The 20528-nt window shown below is 44.2% G+C and overlaps 1 protein-coding gene across 4 annotated transcripts in view; it reads right to left on the bottom strand.

The window, feature by feature from the left end:
• ESR2 (estrogen receptor 2) overlaps positions 1–20528 on the bottom strand; it is a 96070-nt gene that overhangs the window by 12537 nt on the left and 63005 nt on the right. For 3 of the 4 annotated variants that reach the window (XM_061612368.1, XM_061612369.1, XM_061612370.1), the window contains exons 5-7: positions 17497–17796; positions 8379–8517; positions 5796–5929 (exon numbers count right to left, since the gene is read on the bottom strand). In XM_061612368.1, coding sequence (XP_061468352.1) covers positions 5796–5929; positions 8379–8517; positions 17497–17796 — 573 coding nt within the window. The remainder of the gene's footprint in view (positions 1–5795; positions 5930–8378; positions 8518–17496; positions 17797–20528) is intronic. The other variant, XM_061612371.1, reaches the window with a different exon arrangement.

The following is a 20528-nucleotide window of genomic DNA, read 5'->3' as shown; positions in this document are numbered from 1 at the left end:
TCCTATTACTGACCTTGCACCATACTCTGACCTTCATCTTCTGCAGTTTAAATGGAAATGGACTGCCTTCAAGTCGATTCTGACTTATGGCGACCCTATGAATAGGGTTTTCATGGTAAGCGGTATTCAGAGGTGGTTTACCATTGTCTTCCTCTGAGGCTGAGACAAAAGTCACCCAGTCAGCTTCATGGCTGTGTGGGGTTTCGAACCCTGGTCTCCCATGTCGTAGCCCAACACCTTACCCACTACACAAAGTTTAAAAAATGCCTGGCCAATTTTAAATTAATTTAAGAAGTTTAGCATTGAACTGAATGATAATGTTAGGCATGCTCAGTAAGAACCAACTGTCAGTGTTCTAAAACCAGACTCGCAGCTGCTGGGCTTGCCTAATCAGATGGCCACACCCCCACCAGACTTTGATTTCATGTGAGACAGTCATGGCTTCCCCCAAAGAATCCTGGGAAGTGTAGTTTGTGAAGGGTCCTGAGAGGAGACTCTTATTCCTCTGACAGAGCTCCAGTGGCCAGAGGGGTTTAACAGTCCGCCGCTCTGACTAAAGCTCTGTGAGGAGAACAAGGTGTCTCCTAGCAACTCTCAACACCCTTCACTAACTACACTTCCCAGGATTCTTTGGAGAAGCCATGACTGTCTAAAGTGAAATAAAGGCCTGGTGTGGATGTGGCCAGGGACAGCTTTGGTTTAAATTTGGGTGGAAAACTACATGTGCCTGCTGTAGAATAAAAAGGTAGGGGAAACCCTGAAAAAGAATGATACTGTTCACAATGTTTTCCTTTTGTAAAGAAAAGGGGCTTCCCCTCTGCCCAGTGCCCACCCATCCAATATCCTCCCTTCCCCCTCTTCTCCACCTTCCTGCCCTCCCCTCCCCTTCCTGCCCTCCTCCTCCCCTCCCTGTGTAATGAGGTAAGAGGCACATGTTACCAAATTCTTCCAAGCTACACAGGAAGTAGATTCGACTGTGAAAGACCAACCCAAACTGTGTTTGCATTATTACAAATTTGTAGGGTAGTACAGTATCTCAGAAGAGGTCAGGTCTCCTGCTCCCCGGTGCATTCACTGTAGCTGCCCAATTTCCCTGCTTTTTAAAGTTTGGTAGAAATATCTGTGGGCTATAGGTACGTTCTTAAACTACAAGGTTTTTTGCCTATTAGTGAATATATATTGTGCTTCCAGAAGACTTTGCAGAAGGCACAGCATTGATAAGACCGACTTGAATGAATGCCAAAGTCAGACTCTGGCCATGCATGCTACAAACCTCCCCTTTATGCCTCCCACAACATTTTTTCCCATTAAATCTCTTCTTCAAGCCAGAGAAGGGTGAGCACTTTGCAGATCACTTCAGGTGAGCTCCGAACTTGACCTGTGTTCTTTCCAAAGCGTTGGAAGACCTTAGGTCATTTTTCTGAGTCATTGTGAAGTCTCAGAAAAAATTACCCCACATCTCTCCCATGCAAGCAATTACAGCAAAGCTTGCAAAAGGGGGGAGGGAATCCAAGTATGGGCAAAATGGCCCACCCCCTGCTGTACCTTCCCCCCCCCTTGTATTTTGCCCTTGCACCACCACCCCATGCAAGCTAATGCAAAGAAGCCGCCCCCTCAGCTTGCACAGGGTGCTGGTGAGAAAACCTTGCAGGGAGAAGTCTGTGTTTCAGTCAGAGCTAGGGACGAATTTAGACATTTTAAAACATCCTCTCTGCTTTGAGGTGCTCCTCTCCTCTACCCCAGCTCCCATGGGTCCCTAAGCTCCCTCCTCCCCTTTAGACATTCTCCTGCAAGGAGGAGGGAGGTGGCTGGCTGAAGTGAGTGACACAGGAACAGTGGCTGGGGCAGCACCCCAACAACGGTCTTTCTCTTCTGCTGTTTCCCTCCTCCTTGCCTTCTGCTGCTGAGGCTGTTGGTGGGGTGGGGGTGGCAGCAGCAACAGCAGAGCAGGTAAGAAGCTACCCCAGGTTTTCCTGACTGTTCCTCAGCAGCTCACTGAGGCTGCCTCACTCTTCCATGTTGCTTGCTCGCCTCGTGCCCACCTAGCCCACTCGCTGCTCTGCCATCCTCACTTGCCTCCCACCCGCCACCCTCATGGAACGCGGCCGTCTATCTATGTGACGGCTTACAAACATATTATCCTGTATGTATAGACAATGGGAACTACTTTTTAATTTGAAAACATCCATCTTTAAACTACTGTTGTTCTTCAGTAGATTTCCACCAAACTTTATGTCTGGGGATTTCGCTCATCACTGATTCCAGCTCTCTCGCTCCCTCCAGAGCCCAGTCTCAGTTTTGTTTTTTTTGGGGGGGGGGGAACAAAACATTAATCCTGAAATGGTAACAGCTTGAGTTATTCTTTCATTTAGTATAACTTATTTCTTACATTTATATCCTGCCTTTTCTCCAATAAACTCAAGGCAGCAATACATGGTTCTCCTCCCTCAACTCTATCTGTACAGCCATCCTGTGAGGTAGGTTAGGCTGAGAGACAGTGACTGGCCCAGTACATTCAATACAACACAATATGTATGATATAAAAATTCCACATTCAATGCAACTGCTGCTGCTATTACGACTAATAAATAACAAATACCATGCCACCTTCGGTTTCTATGTTGAAAGAAAGGTGGGGTATTATTATTATTATTATTATCATCATCATCATTATCATTATTGTTATTAGTTTTAAGTAACATAATTAAACAATGAGGGTTATATCCAACATAGCGCTAAGTAGTTCTCCCAGTGCTAGGATTTCTGCTTGCACAATGGAACTTCCCCAGCACACCCCCTAGATCTGTTGTAGGTTTTTCCTCAACAGTCCAGAACAGATTTGGGAAGGGCATGGGCTGCACACTGGGGGTGGGCACAGAGGCAGAGCTTGGACAAGTTACTCTTTTTTGAACTACAACTCCCATCAGCCCAATCCATTGGCCATGCTGCCTGGGGCTGATGGGAGTTGTAGTTCAAAAAAAGTAACTTGTCCAAGCTCTGCACAGAGGGCTAAAGTCCCCTTGCCCTAGTGATAATTCTTGCATTAACAGTACGAGCTAGTTGAATGCCACCCTAAATTATCTCTCAAAACAACGTGTATAAATAAAATTATATAACATAAATAATAAAAAAGTGAATCAAAAGCAAAAATAAAAGCTGTTAGCCAAAATTAGCAAAGCAGAACACTCAGATACAAAGGAAACATACCCCTGAATACCAGGGAGGGATATTGCCTTCATGCCCCACTTGTGGGCTTCACAGAGGCATCTTGTTCGTTATTTCTGGTCTTGAGGGACCCACTGGAGGGTATTCAATGCTAGTCCTACTCAGAGTAGACCCATTAAAGTGACTAGACATGACTAACTTTTAGAATCAAAGAATAGTAGAGTTGGAAGGGTTCTATAAGTCCATCTAGTCCAACCCTCTGCTCAGTGCAGGAATCCAACTTAAAGTACACCCAACAGGTGGCTGTCCAGATGCCTCTTGAAGGCCTTCAGTGTTGGAGAGCCCACCACCTCCCTAGGTCGTTGGTGCCATTGTCTGAGTGAGCTGCTGAGGGTAGCTTCTTATCAACTGACCTGCTCTGCTGTTGCTGCCACCCCCACTCCCACCCCACCAACAGCCTCAGTGGAAGAAGGCAAGGAGAAGTAGTAGGAGAGAAGAACAGTAGGTGAGGTGCTGCCCCAGCCAATCCCCAGTGTTCCTCTGTCACTCGCCACAGCCAGCCATCTATACGGTGGTTTAATGTGTGTTTGGTGCTACTCACACCCCTTTTTAATTCGCATGGTTCACATGACGTTACTGGCAAACAAGCTATCATGCAACTGTAAATATGTACTAACCCAACCCTCTGATATTACAAAAAGGGATGGGGGAAATGTCTCCACTCCGTATCTCTAGTGCTTGTAGACGCTTTGCTCTGATGCTTTTAGGTGGGTGTGTCAGTCGTTCCCCTCTCCATGCCCACTCCCTCCTCCTCCCTTCTTTCATTTCATTTTCTGAGAGCTGAAGAGTAACTTCCAGCTGCTCTCTCCTGTTCTGCTGGCATTTTTTAAATTGATGCAAAGGGTGCCTTTATTTTCTTTTCCCCCTAACCTGTGTGCAAAAACATAACATTGCTCAAACAAAGATTTGTATTTTAGCTGTATTGTACCAGTGAAAATACAAATAATCGCACTTCTGGATTTTTTTAAAATGAAGCTGGTAGAACAAACTGAGCATGCTCAGTTGCCAGGTAACCAGAGGTAGTGGAAATGTTAAATTAGGAGGCATGGTCAGTAGAAAACTGCATGATTGATCTTTCCCCTCAGTGTGAATAAAAAACATCGTGTTTGCATCTGGCACTGAGCGCTTACTGTGGACGGTGCAAATAGAAAATAGAGGTAAAAACTGTTGAAAGTGGGGCAATAGCAACTCCTGTTTTGTTCTTTTGTTTATGTTCCAGAAGGGAGATAGAGTTAGGGTCCTCCAGATGGATAGGCTTGACTACCTTTACCTGTGATGCTCTGACTGGCTTCCTTCCGTCCAGACTGATATGCTTAGAGAAGCTTATCTGCCCCTCCTCCTTCCGCCCTTTCCCCTCTTCTCTTCTTCGATTGTCCAGGGAGAGAGAAAACACCTTTGTCTCTGCTCTCTCTCTCCTGAGCCATGAGGGCAACTCCCAAACCTGGGCGTTGTGCCTCCAACTTAATTAGTTAGTTAGAACTAGGTATGCCTTTCCTATCTACTGTGTATTTCTAGAAATAAAATAGCTTTTCTTATTTTACTAAGTCTTAAGTCTCAGTGATCTCAATGCAGAGTAAAAGCCTGCTTTCTTAGGTAAACGCACACACTGGCACACACGCATCTCAGACCATTGACAATCTCTGCTAATATCTATACAAATTTACATAACAAAGACAGTGTCTTTAATACGAAGTCATGGATGTATCTAAAGGGGAGAAGAGGAGGAAGCTTAGCAATCCGTTTGCAGGAGAGGGTGATCTATCTATTTGGGAGTGTGTGTATACCTGAGGGGGTGGGAGGCCGTGTGTGTGTGTGTGTGTGTGTGTGTGTGTGTGTGTGTGAGAGAGAGAGAGAGAGAGAGAGAGAGAGTCCCTCGTTGGTGAGCGGAGCAAGTGGTGGGAGTTGGCAAGCAAAGCAAGCAAGAGGTCAGAGCCCCCCCAGTTACTTATATTTCTTCTTAGCTTGTCCTGAGGGTGTTTAGAAATTGGCTATGTTATTATTTTTCACGTCTTCATCTGTTAAAAGCAAAGGAGCAGGGCCAGTGAAAAAAGTTGGCATTCTAACTCAGGCTGTGTACACACCAAACATTTAAAGCACAAGTCTTTCTCCAAAGAATCCTGGGAACTGTAGCTTGTTAAGGGTGCTGGGAATTATAGCCTTGTGAGGGGCATCCAACAATTCCGATTCTCTGGGGGAAGTCATGTGCTTTAAATGTAAAGTACGGGGCCTAAATCATGTATGTGTGGTTGAACAACACAGCAATTCAAACAAAATAGGAGGAACTGCTTAAGTCTCGGGTTGCACACGATTTTATTAAAAGAACTTTGACGTTTTATCTTTAGAGAGTATAAAAATACAGCGTGCAGAATGGAACAGCCTGGTGAACTAGGTATTATTTCTGTGTTATCAATCATAAAACCATTATAAGATGAGGAAGAAAAAAGCACTTTGGATGTTTTGATTTCCTTTGCCTTGATGGCTCTTGTGTCCTTTGATACTTCTGCTACCACCACCTAACTTTTTGTCTCCGTAATAAGCACAGCTTGACACGACTGAAGCAGTCTACTCACTGGAATTGAGAAGGATCATAGCCTTGACACAAAGATATTCTTTGTGCTGCAATTTCAGCTCTCGAAGCCTTGATGTCGTCGCCAAGAGCATGTCAAAGATTTCCAAAATTCCTTCCACGCATTTCCCCTCGTCCCTAATTTGAAAACAGTCAGAGAATTACAGAGAACGCAAAACATCCTTTCCTGCAAAAATACTGCTTTGGTTTCCAATGTGTATTTCCTGTTTCTCAGCATCCATGTTTTGTCTTTCATAAGCAGGTTGAACTTCTAAGCATCTAGCACAAAATCCTTGTCCTTACCTTTAAAATACAGCTGGGGGGCCTGTGGCCCTCCAGGTGTTGTTGGACTACAACTACCACCCCCCTGACCTCTGGATCTGGGCTGATGGGAGTTGGAGTCTAGGCAGGGCCGGTGCCAGGCATGCCAGGGCCCTTGGGCACCAGCCTGCCCCAGGCCCCGGCCCATGCACGGATGCATGCATGCTCCACCTACCTACCTTTCCCTTGATGAATGCTGCCCGCGCTGTGCTACATGCCTACATCCCTGCCATCAACCAAGATGGCGGCAGGGGCATCAGCCGCTTAAGGAAACCTCGGCCGCCATCTTGGTTGATGGCAGGCTTGTGCCTGCAGTGCAACCAGCATTGCATCAAGGGAGAGGTAGGTGGGGCATGCAGGTGGGCGTTGCAGGCCTGCACAGCAATAGGGGAGGTGCCTGGGAGCTCCCTCTCACGATCCGTGGCAGGGTCGGAAGCCAATGCTGCTGCGGATCGTGGAAGGGAGCGCTACCCACCCACCCTATTGAGGGGCCCTTCTGGGGGCCCTTGGGACACAGGGACCCTCAGCTAGGGCCTGGCCCTGGCCCCGAGTCTAGGGTAAGAGGAGAAATTCAGTTTTGTTTGCAAAACAACCTAAGTCGCACATCCTGAACAAATACACAAACCAAAACATAGCTATTACCTTTGAAACTTGCGCTTCTGCCAATTATATTTATTTATTACATTTATATCCTACCCTTCCTCCTTGTGATGCAGTTCTCTAACCAAACAATATGTACACAAATGCATATATTAGGGGCTGAATGTGCATAAAAATGCATATATTAGTGAAAACAACATGCAAAAATGCATTATATTAGAAACGTGTATATTAGCCAAAACTGCATATAAAAATATGTTCATTAGGAGAAATTCACACTAAGAGGCCAAAGAATTTTCATGAAGGTTTTTTTTTTAAAAAAAAATCACAAATTACTGTGGAAATGTGGAGAACTGAATTTAAGACAGGAGAAAGGCGAAATGTAGAGAAATGAAACTGACAGATCTGTCCATCCCTATTGAAGTCCAACTACATCTGGAGGACCACAGATTCCTCATCCTGGCTTTAAGCCCACAGCAGGAAGCCAAGTCGCTCCTATTCCATTTGGAGCTGCCTATCCAGAGCTTGGAAAAGTTACTTTTTTGAACTACAACTCCCATCAGCCCAATCCAGTTGCCATGCTGGCAGGGGATGATGGGAGTTGTAGTTTAAAAAAAGTAACTTTTCCAAGCTCTGTAAGCCTATCACAACATGCTGGTCTTGGCCAGAGCTTGGAAAAGTTATTTTTGGACTACAACTCCCATCAGCCCAATCCAGTGGCCATGCTGGCTGGGGCTGATGGGAGTTGTAGTTCAAAATAGTAACTTTTCCAAGCTCTGGTCTTGGCAATCATCTAGAGCCCCACAGTGGCATGTTGCTCTAGTGCAGGGATGGGGAACCTTTTTGGCTCTGGGGGGGGGGACAGATCTTTGCAAGCCTTCCTGCACTTCTCCTTTCCACCTCCGATGTCAGAGGTGGGCAGGAGTCGTACAGGGCGGCTTCAAAGAGCATCACTAGGAGGGAGAAGCTGTTTCCATTGAATGGAAACTACTTTCCCCTCCTTGATCAAGGCGCACTCCTACTGCCCATTAACTGACTGGCAGTTGGGAGCGCACTTTGCTCCAGCAAAGGAACAACATGGAGCCCACTTTAAGCTCCCAGTTTTTCCTTTGAAGCCCTGCCCTTACCTGCCCCATGCCTGTAGGGCAGGTGGGCACGGCTTCCGTAAAACGGCCTCACAGACCAAATGGGGAGGCCTGGCATTCCAAGTTTTGCCCATGGTTCACACATTCCCCATGCCTGCTATGGTGTGATGGACCCCAGCTTGAAGATTTAAGAGCCTCGAGTACTTCCATTATTAAGAACATAAGAAGAGTCCTGATGTATCAGACCAAAAGGTCATTTAGCCCAGCTGCCTGTTCCCACAGTGGCCAAGAACATACCTCTAGGAAGCTCACAAGCAGAACATGAGCGCAACAGTGTTCTCCCCACCCATGTTCCTCAGCAACTGGTATTCAGAGGCATACCACCTCCAGCGTTGGGGATAGAACACAGCCATCACGATGACTAGTAGCCATTGATAGCCTTATCTTTATCTAATCCCCTCTTAAAGCTGCGCAAGTTGGCAGCTCCGACAGGGTTTCTCTGACGCAGGTTGAAATTTAAATCAAACAAGAAAAAGAGAGATAGAGAGTCCCCTAACCCCAAAGACACTTTATTTTCTCACCTGTCGAGTACAAGATCTGGTGCAAAGATGAGCTTGCCAGGATGATCAATGGATCTCCACATCAGACCCACCATTAACACTTCCAGCCAACAGCTTTCCAAAAGCCTTACTTGATCATACAGACTGAGCTCTATGAAGCCTTTCAGGGGGGAAAGGGGGGATCATTACATCACAAACAAGCATCAAATTATTTCAGAAGATAGAACTTCCTTTGTATCTTGGCATTTTCAAATTAGAAAAAAATCAGCTTTCCCACCAGTCAGTCTCTCGGTCACACTGGGCTTTTGGTGCAGTGTACCCTTCTCCCATGAAAGCCCAGGATGAAGGCTGACAAAGATCATACTGGACAGGAAGCCAGCGGGTTTCTATGTTGCTGAGTCTTGTCTATACTAATGAATACAAATGGGACTGCAACAAAATGTTGGAGTGTATCCCCAGCCTCTAAGGGGAGTATTTCACTTTACTGATCCAGTCGGCCTGCAACCATGTAGTCCTGTAGTGGGGGAAGGAGGTCAACAGGAGGGGAAGGGGAACAGGAGACTTTTCTCACCCATCCAAGGCCTTTCACTGATATGCTAAAAGGACAAGGTATCGGGTTAATGGGAAAGCCCGTCTGCATGAAGACCTTGATAGCAGCTGCCAGTCAAAGTAGACAATACTACGCTAAGACAAGTATTAAGATTAGCCCTGAACCTCAAGATGTTATACTGACATAGTGGGGGTTCTGGAGAGTCAGGAAGGGAAAAGGTTTCTTTTTCCTTTCCTTGCTTCTGAAATATCACTCTATAGTTCAGGGGTGGGGTTTAATTAAAAACTCTTAATTCTGGGCAGCCTCATTTTGCTTCCAAACCAATAGACACTCAACCACCTGAGTTTGCTATTAATGGAAATTATCTGGTCTGCTGGTGTAAATATAAATGTACAGTACATATAATATCAATTTACACACACTATGTGTATGTATGTGTGTGTGAGTGAGTGAGTGAGCGAGTGAGAGAGAGAAATTATACCTTCTGAATTCATGCTCAAATTGGTGTTCTGTATTCCTTATCTGCCACTGAAAAAGACTTACTAGTTGAAATGCATGTGGCTGCACATATTGGCTTTGAAAAATATTTTGTTTATGCAAGTGTACATATTATTTTATTTTAATTGGTTTGTATATCAGCATATATTCAAATTGCCAATGTTGTTGCATATGGAGATGAATATATTGTAAGTCAAATCACTTTATTTGCTGTATGGTTTTAATTGTTTGTTTTACACTGTGCAATGGCCTATGGCTAAAAGCAAATATATTGTCCACTGGGCTGTGATTTTTTTTATAAAGTTATCATTTTAAAGTTGTTTTATGTATGCAATAGATTTATATTTTACTCAAGAGACTACCTTTCATTTTTTTTGCTAAACATATTGTTATGAGCATGCGGGTTGGGATGGATGATTTCTGTGGGTCACCTTTCCAGCCTCTGATTTGGAATCCTGTGCCTTGGAATGAGGAACTCTCTGCTGTTCAAATGAGTCTTTTGTTAACCAAATAGATTGGCCAGGTAAGATAATGGGCCGATGAGTTGCCTAACAATGGTGAATGAGCCAGGGAGACCCTTTTGTCATTGAAACTCTTCAGGAGAGCCTCCCCCCCTCCACTCCTGGCAGCGAGCAGAAGTGTGCTTGTAGTTTTGGTGTGTCTAGAGAATTGCTGGGAACTAAGGCAGAGAGAGATGGGCTCTGGGGAACACGGCCTTTGGGGTGCCTCCTGAAACCCAGATGGAAAAGCTGGTTATTGGACTGCTCATGCCTTGAACCCCTCCATCCTTGAGCTCAGGTTCGAATGTGTGTAAATAAATAAACCATATTTCATAAAGACACCGCAGTCTCCACTGACCTTCTTCCCAAAGGAAACCAAACCCTGGATGAGCGCAGGGACCCCCGAAATCTCACCTCTCAGAGATTGGGGGAGGCGTGCAACACTGGTGTCAAAAGTGGGATTGAGTTTCCTGGGAGAAGCATTGAGAGCAAGGTGTGCCTGAGTCAAGATGGAGGAGATAACAGCAACTCTCCTGGAACAGATGAGATTGATGTTCCAGCAGCAAGCAGAACAGATTGGGAATATTCAGCAGCAGAGGCAATGGGACCGAGAGCAAGGCGATGAGAGCGCCAAGTGCACTGGCAACGAATGAGGGAGATATTGGGAAGCACCTTTGGAGAGGAAAGGGAGACCCCATGTGAGGAGGTGAGAGCCCTGCTTGATCAGCCGCTACAAGGGGTCAAGGGTGACCCAGGAGTCCAGCTGCAGAGCACCAGACAGGGGTGCCTAAAGAGATCCAGAAAGTGGATGGGCAGCTGGAGGGTTTGGACTGTAAAGAGTTGCCGTCAGTAGCGGAGGAGGAAAAAGAGGCTTTGATTGTCCAGGAGCCTGACGGGGGGGGGGGGGAAGACAGCAGAAAGCTGAAAGTGAAGCCCCAAGAGTTGAAGGAGGACAGGCTGGAAAATGAAGAGGAAGAGGCCTCGGAAGAAAATGAGATAGAGTCTGCAGAAGAGATGCTGCTGATAGATTTCTCTGCTCCCTGTGTGCCTGCTGTTAAGGAAGTAGTGCAGGAGGAAGAAAAAGCCTTGGAGAAAGGTGAACTAGAGCCTGGAGAAATGGCTGTGCAAGAAAAAGTGCAGGAGAGGCCTGAAGTGGGAGAACAAGTCCAAGAGGAATTCCCAGCGCCTGGAGAGATGGGTGAGATAAAATCCACAAGTGACGCAACAATATAATATTGGTTAGGCAGGAAATAAAGTCTCTTGTTTGCTCGTGGTCTGCTGGTATATCAGAATAAATGAAACAACTCATCTGATTTTTGCTGTTGTTTGTTTTGAACGAAATGCCAAACTTGTACTGTAGGCACACAGGATGAAATCTATCTCAAGGCAGTAAAGTCAACAAAAGGCTCCCATTTTGCACTGCAGTCTATTTCATCCACACCACTTTCCCTAGGCAGGGGAGAAAGAGAGACAGAAGCAGCAGAAGGAGAGACAAGCAAAGTATAGCTCACACTACTGCAACTAAGGAAAAGATCTTCCTGCTGAACTTAGCAGAAGCAACTTGCAATCGTCTGCGACATGAACCTAGTCTCGATGCCATGATTTTGTGCCTTCTTGATCTTCTTCTTCTTTGGGATGATAAACAAAGGATGGGGGGGGTCCTTAGTAAAATGAGGGACATCAGGAAATTAATGGATCATAATCAACACTCCAGGATTTCTCACACCTCCTCCTTCATGCTGTATCCCAAAAGCAGGAACAGTGTGAAACTAGTTGGGAATGACTCAGTGGCAACCTGCTGTTCTATCTGACACCCATAGCAAAGCCTTATGGGAAGAAGTGTCATCTTTATAGAGAGGGGGAAATGGCGAAGAAGAAAAATAAGGCAAGGGAGGAGGAAGAGGAGAAGGAAATAAGGACACAGAGATGTGCAGGTAAAACCACTGAGCGCAAAAAGCACTTTCCACACACACCAATTCCAAACGTGTAATTAAATTAAACCCCACTAACTTCTCCCCTCTCAAGCAAAGGTGGGGAACCTTTTCTTAGCCCAAGAGCTGCATTCCTTTCTGGGCAGGTTTCTATGGACCACATGCCAGTGGTAGGCGGAGCCAGAGGGAAGAGTAGGTGGGGCAATGAATGCAATTGTTAGCTTTGTACAGTAGGCTGATTTCTACACATACTCACACATCTGTCCTGTTCTCTATTCAGGCAAGTCAGAGACAGTTCAAGGGCACATTCCAGCCAGAAAAAAACACAGGAGGAGGGTGCTGGGTGTGGCTGCGGAAGAGGAATGACCTGGACAGAGTCCCAAGGGCCAGACAGAGAGGTCTGGAGGGCTGCATTTGGCCCCTTTAAAGAAAGCAGCTCCAGAACAGAGTGATTTTTACCAGAGATTGAGCATTCCTCTCTCCCAACTCAGCACTAATGCATGGAGTTGTTGTTATGTGCCTTCAAGTCAATTTCGACTTATGATGACCCTATGAATCAGCGACCTCCAATAGCATCTGTCATGAGCCACCCTGCTCAGATCTTGTAAGCTCAGGTCTGTGGCTTCCTTTATGGAATCAATCCATCTCTTGTTTGGCCTTCCTCTTTTTCTACTCCCTTCTGTTTTTCCCAGCATTATTTTCTTTTCTAGTGAATCAAGTCTTCTCATGATGTGTCCAAAGTATGATAACCTCATTTTCATCATTTTAGCTTCTAGTGACAGTTCTGGTTTAATTTGTTCTAACTCCCAATTATTTATCTTTTTCGCGGTCCATGGTATGTGCAAAGCTCTCCTCCAGCACCAGATTTCAAATGAATGATACTGGCCTAGCAGTAGGTCATTTCTGTTTTTCAAAGCCCTATGAAAAAGTAGTTTGCCACACAGTGTGGTGTAGTGGTTAAGGTGTTGGACTGCGACCTGGGAGACCAGGGTTCAAATCCCCACACAGCCATGAAGCTGACTGGGTGACCTCTCAGCCTCAGAGGGAGGCAATGGTAAACCTCCTCTGAATACCGCTTACCATGAAAACCCTATTTGTAGGGTCGCCATAAGTCGGATCGACTTGAAGGCCATCCACTTCCTTCTTCAAGCTCTTCCAAAATATGTCTGCTCGGCATGAAGCTCCTTTGTTGTCATTGTTTTCACATGTCAGTGGAGGTAAAGACTGGAGACAAGAAAATGGCACCTGCCCATCCTGAATATATAGCTTGAAGACCTCCATAGGTCTTTTCATATGATCAGACTTGGTGTTCCTTTATAGGATGCCTACTGCTTTTTTTTTTCCAGAATGGGAGTGAAGGAAAGCAAGTGAATAGCTGAGGTAGCGACAGTGAGCAAACTTTGCAGAGGTGAAGCATCCAGGGGTATAGTGCTAAATTCTGAAGTGCAGAAGCTCATCAGGAAAGCCCCACAGCCATGCCCCCCCCAAAGCCCATAGCCATGTCCCCAAGGGGAGTCCAGGAATGCAATCAGTAGTGCTGATCATTCTGGAAAGTTGTTTGTTATGAATTTAGACACTGCTTAAAATATTGTAGCCAGATTTTACATGATGGTTTCTGAGATCAAAGAGCAGGTTTGTTTGGATACAATTAAATGCCATTTTGAATCAAGATAGCTGACTGAACCTTTTATAACCACTTACAGGTGGGCCCCGCTTATACGGCAGGTTCTGTTCCGGACCCCCGCCGTAAAGCGGAAATCACCGTAAAGCAGAACCCCATTGAGTATAATGGGGTGCGTTGCGTGAAAATGACGCAAAAATGCCACAAAAGGGCAAAATCGGCTTTAAAATGAGGAATGAAAGCTGCCGCATTAGCGGAACGCTGGGAAGCGAAGCACCGGCAAGCGGGGCCCTACTGTCTTTTAAAACTGTGCTGATTTTTTGGTTTCTTAGACTTCCCGAGAAACGCCAGGTACGAGGCTACTAGTATACATACATACACACGCACTCCCCAAAGTGCAGCAATAACTAGCATTAAGCCCAGGTTATTAGGATTAGCATGACTACAATTCTCTGCATTGTGTTCTGGGAGTAGGCTCTACTGAACTGAGCAGCGCTTACTTCTGAACTGCATAGGTTCAACTTTAACAAAGAATCTTCAGCCAGATGAAGCACAACCTTTAAAGTTTAATTAGAAATCTTGAAATAAGTGTTCCCATTTAAACTGCTAGTGTGAATGAAGCAGGAACTCCATCAAAGGACAAGAAAGAAGGACTCTGCCTCTGCTTGATTATTTCCTTCATTCTCTGACTTGTGCTCCACCAATCTGTCACAAACAAACTTGAAAGCCTCATTATCACCTCTTTCACTTGCTAAAGCAAGGTTCATCAGTTACCCTGCGGCTCTGGCAGTTGACGTATCACTCCTCCTCAGAAAAAATCCTGGTGCTGTGCTCCACACCCTGTCCCTACTCTGCTACACCATGGTGTATCTTACTTCTGAAGTGAACATGGTAGTCAAAATACTATTGGATTGGATTGTGTGAAGGCTAATCCACATTGAAAAGATTTGTATTAATATCTGCAGTACTAAATTTTAAAGTATGATTGCACTGTTATTCATTCCCCCGCCACCATTCAAACCACAGATGCACCCTGAAACAAATATAGAATGCTAACTTGATTCTTAAAAAATAATAATAATCATTTGAATTTAGTTAGCATTTTTCCTCAGAGTCAGATTAAAAGAAAAAAATAGATCAGCCTGAAATTAAAGAGGACAATAGTTCCAAGGATGAACACTTGTGAAAGGAGAGATTTTTACCTTATATGAGAGAAAATTAATACAGAACCCCTAACAGCAGAATTTACTACATAAGGAGAGAGAGAGAAATAAAAAATCAGACCAACCTCTCTCTCTCTCTCTCCTGCTTTGAGTGACAAAATAAGGAGTGATAGTCTCTCAAATGTGAAAATGGATTCATTTCCCAGCTGACAGCAAATGCCTGGCATTTTCCAGTGATCAAAGTAAAATTACTCGTCACTAGAGCTCCCGCTCAAGACCCCGTTGACTTTAAATTTCATTTAAGACTTTTAAGAGATAATGTTCCTGTATTTCTGATCTTTCCTCCACTTGCAAGAGGCAGCTCTCAGTTGTCCTGCTGTGTACGCGTTTTAGACTCCTTACAAAAATTACACATTGCTAGGCTACAAAATGGTTAAATGGCTGAAGCGCTGATTGTACTAGGTGAGTCCAGCTTAAAAATAATGTTTGTTTAGAAGCCCGTAAATGTAAGTTACTCTTTTTATTTTAATTTTTTAAGGGTCTGCCCAGATCACTCGGGGGGGGGGGGAGAAGTACTCATGTAGATGTCACCATATCAGAAACTGTGGCAATTTCTATAAGGCTCTGACTGTAAAGGCTCTGACTGTAAAGATATGCTTGGTTGTGTCATCACAGGAATACAGGGAGCTGCCTTATACTGAGTGAAACCCGAGCTCCATCCATCTCAGTACTGCCTACACTGACTGGCAGCAGCTCTCTAGGGCAGCCTTTGGGTCCCCAGATGTTGTTGGACTACAACTCCCATCAACCCCAGCCAACATGGCCAATGGTCAGGAATGATGGGAATTGTAGTCCAGCCACATCTGGGGACCCAAAGGTTGGGAAAGGCTGCTCTAGGGTTTCAGGCAAGGGAAATTCCAACTCCTAGCTGGGAATGGAACCTGGGACCCTGCCATGCTTTACTACTATGCTACGCTGGACTGGCCCTTCCAGCAAAGCTGAGCACTGATGATTCAGATTACAGACATCTTATGTATGGCCTTTTTTGTGATCTTGCATGTGGACAATCAATGAAGTAAATACAAGAAGCACCCAGGAAAGGAAAGGGAGAGAATCTCAGCCATAGCTGACTATTGTGTGTGAGTAGGGATGGGGAAGAATATCCCTAAATCAGACATAATACCGGATTCTGACTGAATTCAACAGTCCACTATCTTTCCAGACCGGCACTGATTTCTTGCGGCGGGCTGCGGCTGTAATTGGCACTGATTTTTTTGTGGCAGGCCGAGGCTGTAATTAGCACTGATTTTTTGCGGTGGGCCGCAGCTGTAATCAACATGATTGTTTCCCCCGTTTCCTCCCCCCCCCGATTTTATGTAATTATCTTCGTAATTTCATCTAAGTTGATGCATTCGTAACAGTGTATAGCTGTGATAAATAGGCAAAAATAACACACGCGGAACACAGCAATCATTTACATAGGCATTTACGTTAAAAATTACACATTTTTTTGCAACCAAAACCAAAAACAAAACAGTGGATCGAATTGGCAAGCACCAAAGCAAGAGGGAACAAAAAAAGGTGGTTCGGGATGGAATGAGACTACCGGAATAAAAGCGGATCGGAACTAGGCAGCAAACCCCATTCCTATGTGTGACTATGGAAATAGTGTGTGAGTTACAAATGAGGGCCTTCCTGCAACTAGGGATGAGGGAGACATTCAATTCAGTTCACATTTAAAAGCGAACTTAGCTAATTTACAGTTTCCAAAACAATATGTAAAGTACAGCCAGCCTTCAACATTTGGATTTAATACAAATTTCTCAGTGCAATCCTCCAGCCAAGTAATGGGTACAAAAATGCACATTACTAGAGTAAAGTGTGCTATATTAATGAAAATATACAGAAATGCATTACAGTATATGAGGGGAAATTGCCTTGCAAAAATGTGTGTACCAGGAGAAATTTGCACAAAAATACTGATGAGTTTTCATAAGAACTTTTTTTTTAATTGCAAATGGATGTGGAAATGTAGAGAACTGAACTTAAGACTAGAAAAATGAGAAACTGAGAGAAACCAAAACTGACACATTCTCCCATCCTTACCTGCAACGGATCCCCTGAAGCAACCTTCCATCTGACATCTACTTTGACTTTTTTAGTTACCACCAACTAATGGCCGTCTTGTTTTCCTGAATTTTAGTGTCTCCCCAAGGTAACTCTGCAGGAATTTTATTGCTATTGTTTTTAGTTTCATTACGTTTTATTTATTTTAAATTATTGTAAGCTGCGGTAAGGACTGCAGTCAAGAAATAGAGTAAAATATTGTAGCACTAAGAGGAGGAGGAGTAATAATTCTACATGCAAAAGCATCATTATCCAATATTTGGGGTTGTATAGCTGGACCCTTGACCTCTCTCCCACCCCTCCCCATTCATTTGGCAGGTTTCACACAGGAGATGTTCCCCATGGAGCATCTCACACATTGTATAAGGTGCTGTCTTTTACCTAGCCAGCCCATTGGTTCATCAACATCTGTTCTGCCTTCTCTGACAGGCAATGGCTTTCCAAGGTCTTCTCAATCACCTGTCACCTGTCACCTGTTCTCCGACCATTGGCTATGCTTGCTGGGGCTGATGGGAGACGGAGTCTAACAACATCTGGAGGGCCACAGCTTCCCTCTTTTAACTGGAGATGCCAGCAATGTGAAAATGTCTACATGCAAAGTATGTGTTTTGCCATTAGTTGCAAAACCAAATAGCAATACAATTGTTGCCACCTTTCTCTTGCTAACGTATCCCAGTACTAATTTCTGAAGTGTTACACAGAAGGGGAAAAAAGTCCACCAGGAAAACTGGAATTTTCAAAATGCTTACCAGGAATCTTTTTGGCCCAGCCAATCATGTGGACCAGTTCTTTGTCTGCAAGTTTTGTCAGGGACATCATCATGGAGGCTTCTGTAAACGGTTTGCTGGGTCGACTCACCAACACATTCGGCGGTTCAGCTTCAAGTAATATGGAAACAAACTGTTCTGGGGTCAGTGCATTGTCAAGGAGCTCTTTGATCTGGATTATGGCTTCATTGTTCTTTTTAACTTTGCCGACGCAGTGCACTGCATCTTCTGAGTTACGATGGCGGCGTATAATACGATACCCACAGCGCTCTCTTCTTGAACCTGAAATGCAAAATGAAAGGACTTTTTTTCATTAACCTCATCACCACATTTCCCTTGATGAGGGTAAAGTTCTAATAATAATTAGATTCTAACAATTATGGTTTAAAGCACATAACCAAAATTTATAAGAAAAAGCGGGCTCCGTGCACACCATATATTTAAGGCACATTTAAAGTACATCTCACCCCCCCCAAAGAATCCTAGGAACTGTATTTTACCCCTAACAGAGCTACAATTCCCAGCATCTTTAACAATCTATAGTTCCCAGGATTCTTTGGGAGAAAAAATGTACTTGAAATAAATGGTCTGTACAGAGCACTGTTGTCAAGCTAATTGCCAAATGCTAATTGCCAAATTTCCCAGTGTGTTCAGTAATCAAGTTGTAGATCTTAAGACCCAACCCACCACACACTCATTCTCAGAATGCAAACCATGCGACACAGGAGGAGTTAGTTGGAATCCATTCAGGGATTTGAACTCGGGATCAATTCATAGTCTGGACAAAACCGGTGTCCTGCTGAAGGGGATGGTGGAAGACCAGCCATTGTGGTACAGCAAGACACTCCATATTATTATTATTATTATTATTATTATTATTATTATTATTATTATTATTATTATTATTATTATTATTATTATTAATAATAATAATAATAATAATAATAATAATAATAATTTAAAAAAAACTTTATTTCTACCCCACCCTTTTTCCAACAGGACTCAGAGCGGCTTACAACTAAAAACAACACACCATTAAAACATACAAAGTATACAATTAAAAATAGAATTAAACTTTGAGAAAAATTAAAACCATAAAACATACGTTAAAAACAGCAGGCAATTTAAAATAACCATATAATGTAGTCACCAATCCTAGGACACTTAATCCTAGTCGTTCTCTATCCCAAATGCCCGTTGAAATAAAACAGTCTTTACTTGTCGCCGGAAAGACAGCAAGGAGGGAGCTAATCGCACCTCACTTGGGAGGGAGTTCCATAGCCTAGGGGCGGCCACCGAAAAGGCCCTATCTTGTGTCCCCATCATATGTACTTGCGAAGGTGTGGGGAGCACAAGAAGGGCCTCACCTGAAGATCTCAAATCCCAGGCAGGTTCATGTAGGGAGATACGATCTGCCAAATAGCCTGGACCTCAGTCGTATAGGGCTTTGTAGGTCAAAACCAGCACTTTGAATTGTGACCGGAAACAAATTGGCAGCCAGTGGAGCTGTTGTAACAGGGAGGTTGTATGATCCCTGTAACCAGCCCCGGTTAGCACTCTGGCTGCAGCTCTTTGTATCAATTTAAGTTTCCAAACAGTCTTCAAAGGCAGCCCCACGTAGAGCGCGTTACAGTAGTCTAAGCAGGATGTAACCAAGGCATGCATCACCCTAGTCAGATCAGGCAGATCCAGGAACGGGCGCAGCTGGCGCACCAGTTTTAATTGGGCAAATGTGCTCCTGGACACAGCAGTAATCTGGGCCTCAAAATTCAAAGCTGAGTCCAGTAGTACACCTATACTGCGAACCTGAGACTTCAGGGGGAGTGCGACCCCATCCAGCACCATATTTCTAAGATTTAAGGCATAATTTAAATCTAATTCTGCAGAAAGGAATCTTGGAATCATTCAAATTGCACATGGAGAACAAAGATTTGTTTGCAGTTGCATCCTGAACTAATACTCCATGTGGGGCCACCCTTAAGGTTGGTTTGGAAGCAGCAGCTAGTGCAGAATTTAGCAGCCCAGTTGCTAAATGGGGCTCCCTCCCATGCACATATGACACCTGTGCTGAAAAAAATTACACTGACTAATAATTAACTATTGAGCCAAGTTTAACGTTTTTTATTTCTTTATATATATAAAAAACTTAAACTTGGCATTTTTAAAATTAGCTTATAACCTCCTCTAGGATGCACACCTTAATATGGTGAGGGGGGTTGAGTGTGTCGAAGAAGCTGAGAGCAATGCTGTCAAGAGTCTAGATCAAGAGGCTGGACTCCTAGCAGGATCACCCAAGGCGGAATGGTCAAAGCTGAAACACCAAACTAAGATGCATCCAAACTCAGAGGAAGGCAGTGGTAAACCACCTCTGAATATCTCTTACCATGAAAACCCTGTGAACAGAGTATCCAAAATGCAACACGAGATAGTGCTGGAAGATGAGACCCCCGGGGTCAGAAGGCACTCAGTGAGTTACTGGGGAAGAACAAAGGACAAGTACGAGTAGCGCTGTGAGTAATGACGCAGCTGGGTCAAAGCCGAAAGGAAGCCCAGAAGCTGATGCGCACAGATGTGGAAGGAGAGTCCGGAGTTGTACGATGTACACAATAGGAACATGGAATGTGAGAAGCATGAACCAAGGAAAGTTAGAAATCGTTAAGCGAGAAATGGAATGCATCAACATTACAATACTTGGTGTGAGTGAATTAAAATGGACAGGAATGGGACATTTTCAATTGGGCAACTACAAAATATTTTATGCAGGAAATGAGAAATTAAGAAGAAACGGGGTTGCTTTAATAGTGAGAAGTGATGAAGCAAAAGCAATTAAGAGCTATAACACAAGGTCTGAGCGAGTGATATCAATGAAATTTAATGGGAAACCTATTAACATAACCATCATCCAAGTCTACGCTCCAACGGCAAACACAGAAGAAGAGGAATTGGAAAGGTTCTATGCAGAAGTACAAGAAGAAATTGATCACGTACCAAAACAGGATGTTCTGATAATCATG

The sequence above is a fragment of the Rhineura floridana genome, chromosome 2 (genome assembly GCF_030035675.1).
Source record: "Rhineura floridana isolate rRhiFlo1 chromosome 2, rRhiFlo1.hap2, whole genome shotgun sequence".
Classification (NCBI taxonomy): domain Eukaryota; kingdom Metazoa; phylum Chordata; class Lepidosauria; order Squamata; family Rhineuridae; genus Rhineura; species Rhineura floridana.
Note: the sequence above shows the minus strand (reverse complement) of the source record. Positions and strands in the feature narration are given on the sequence as shown.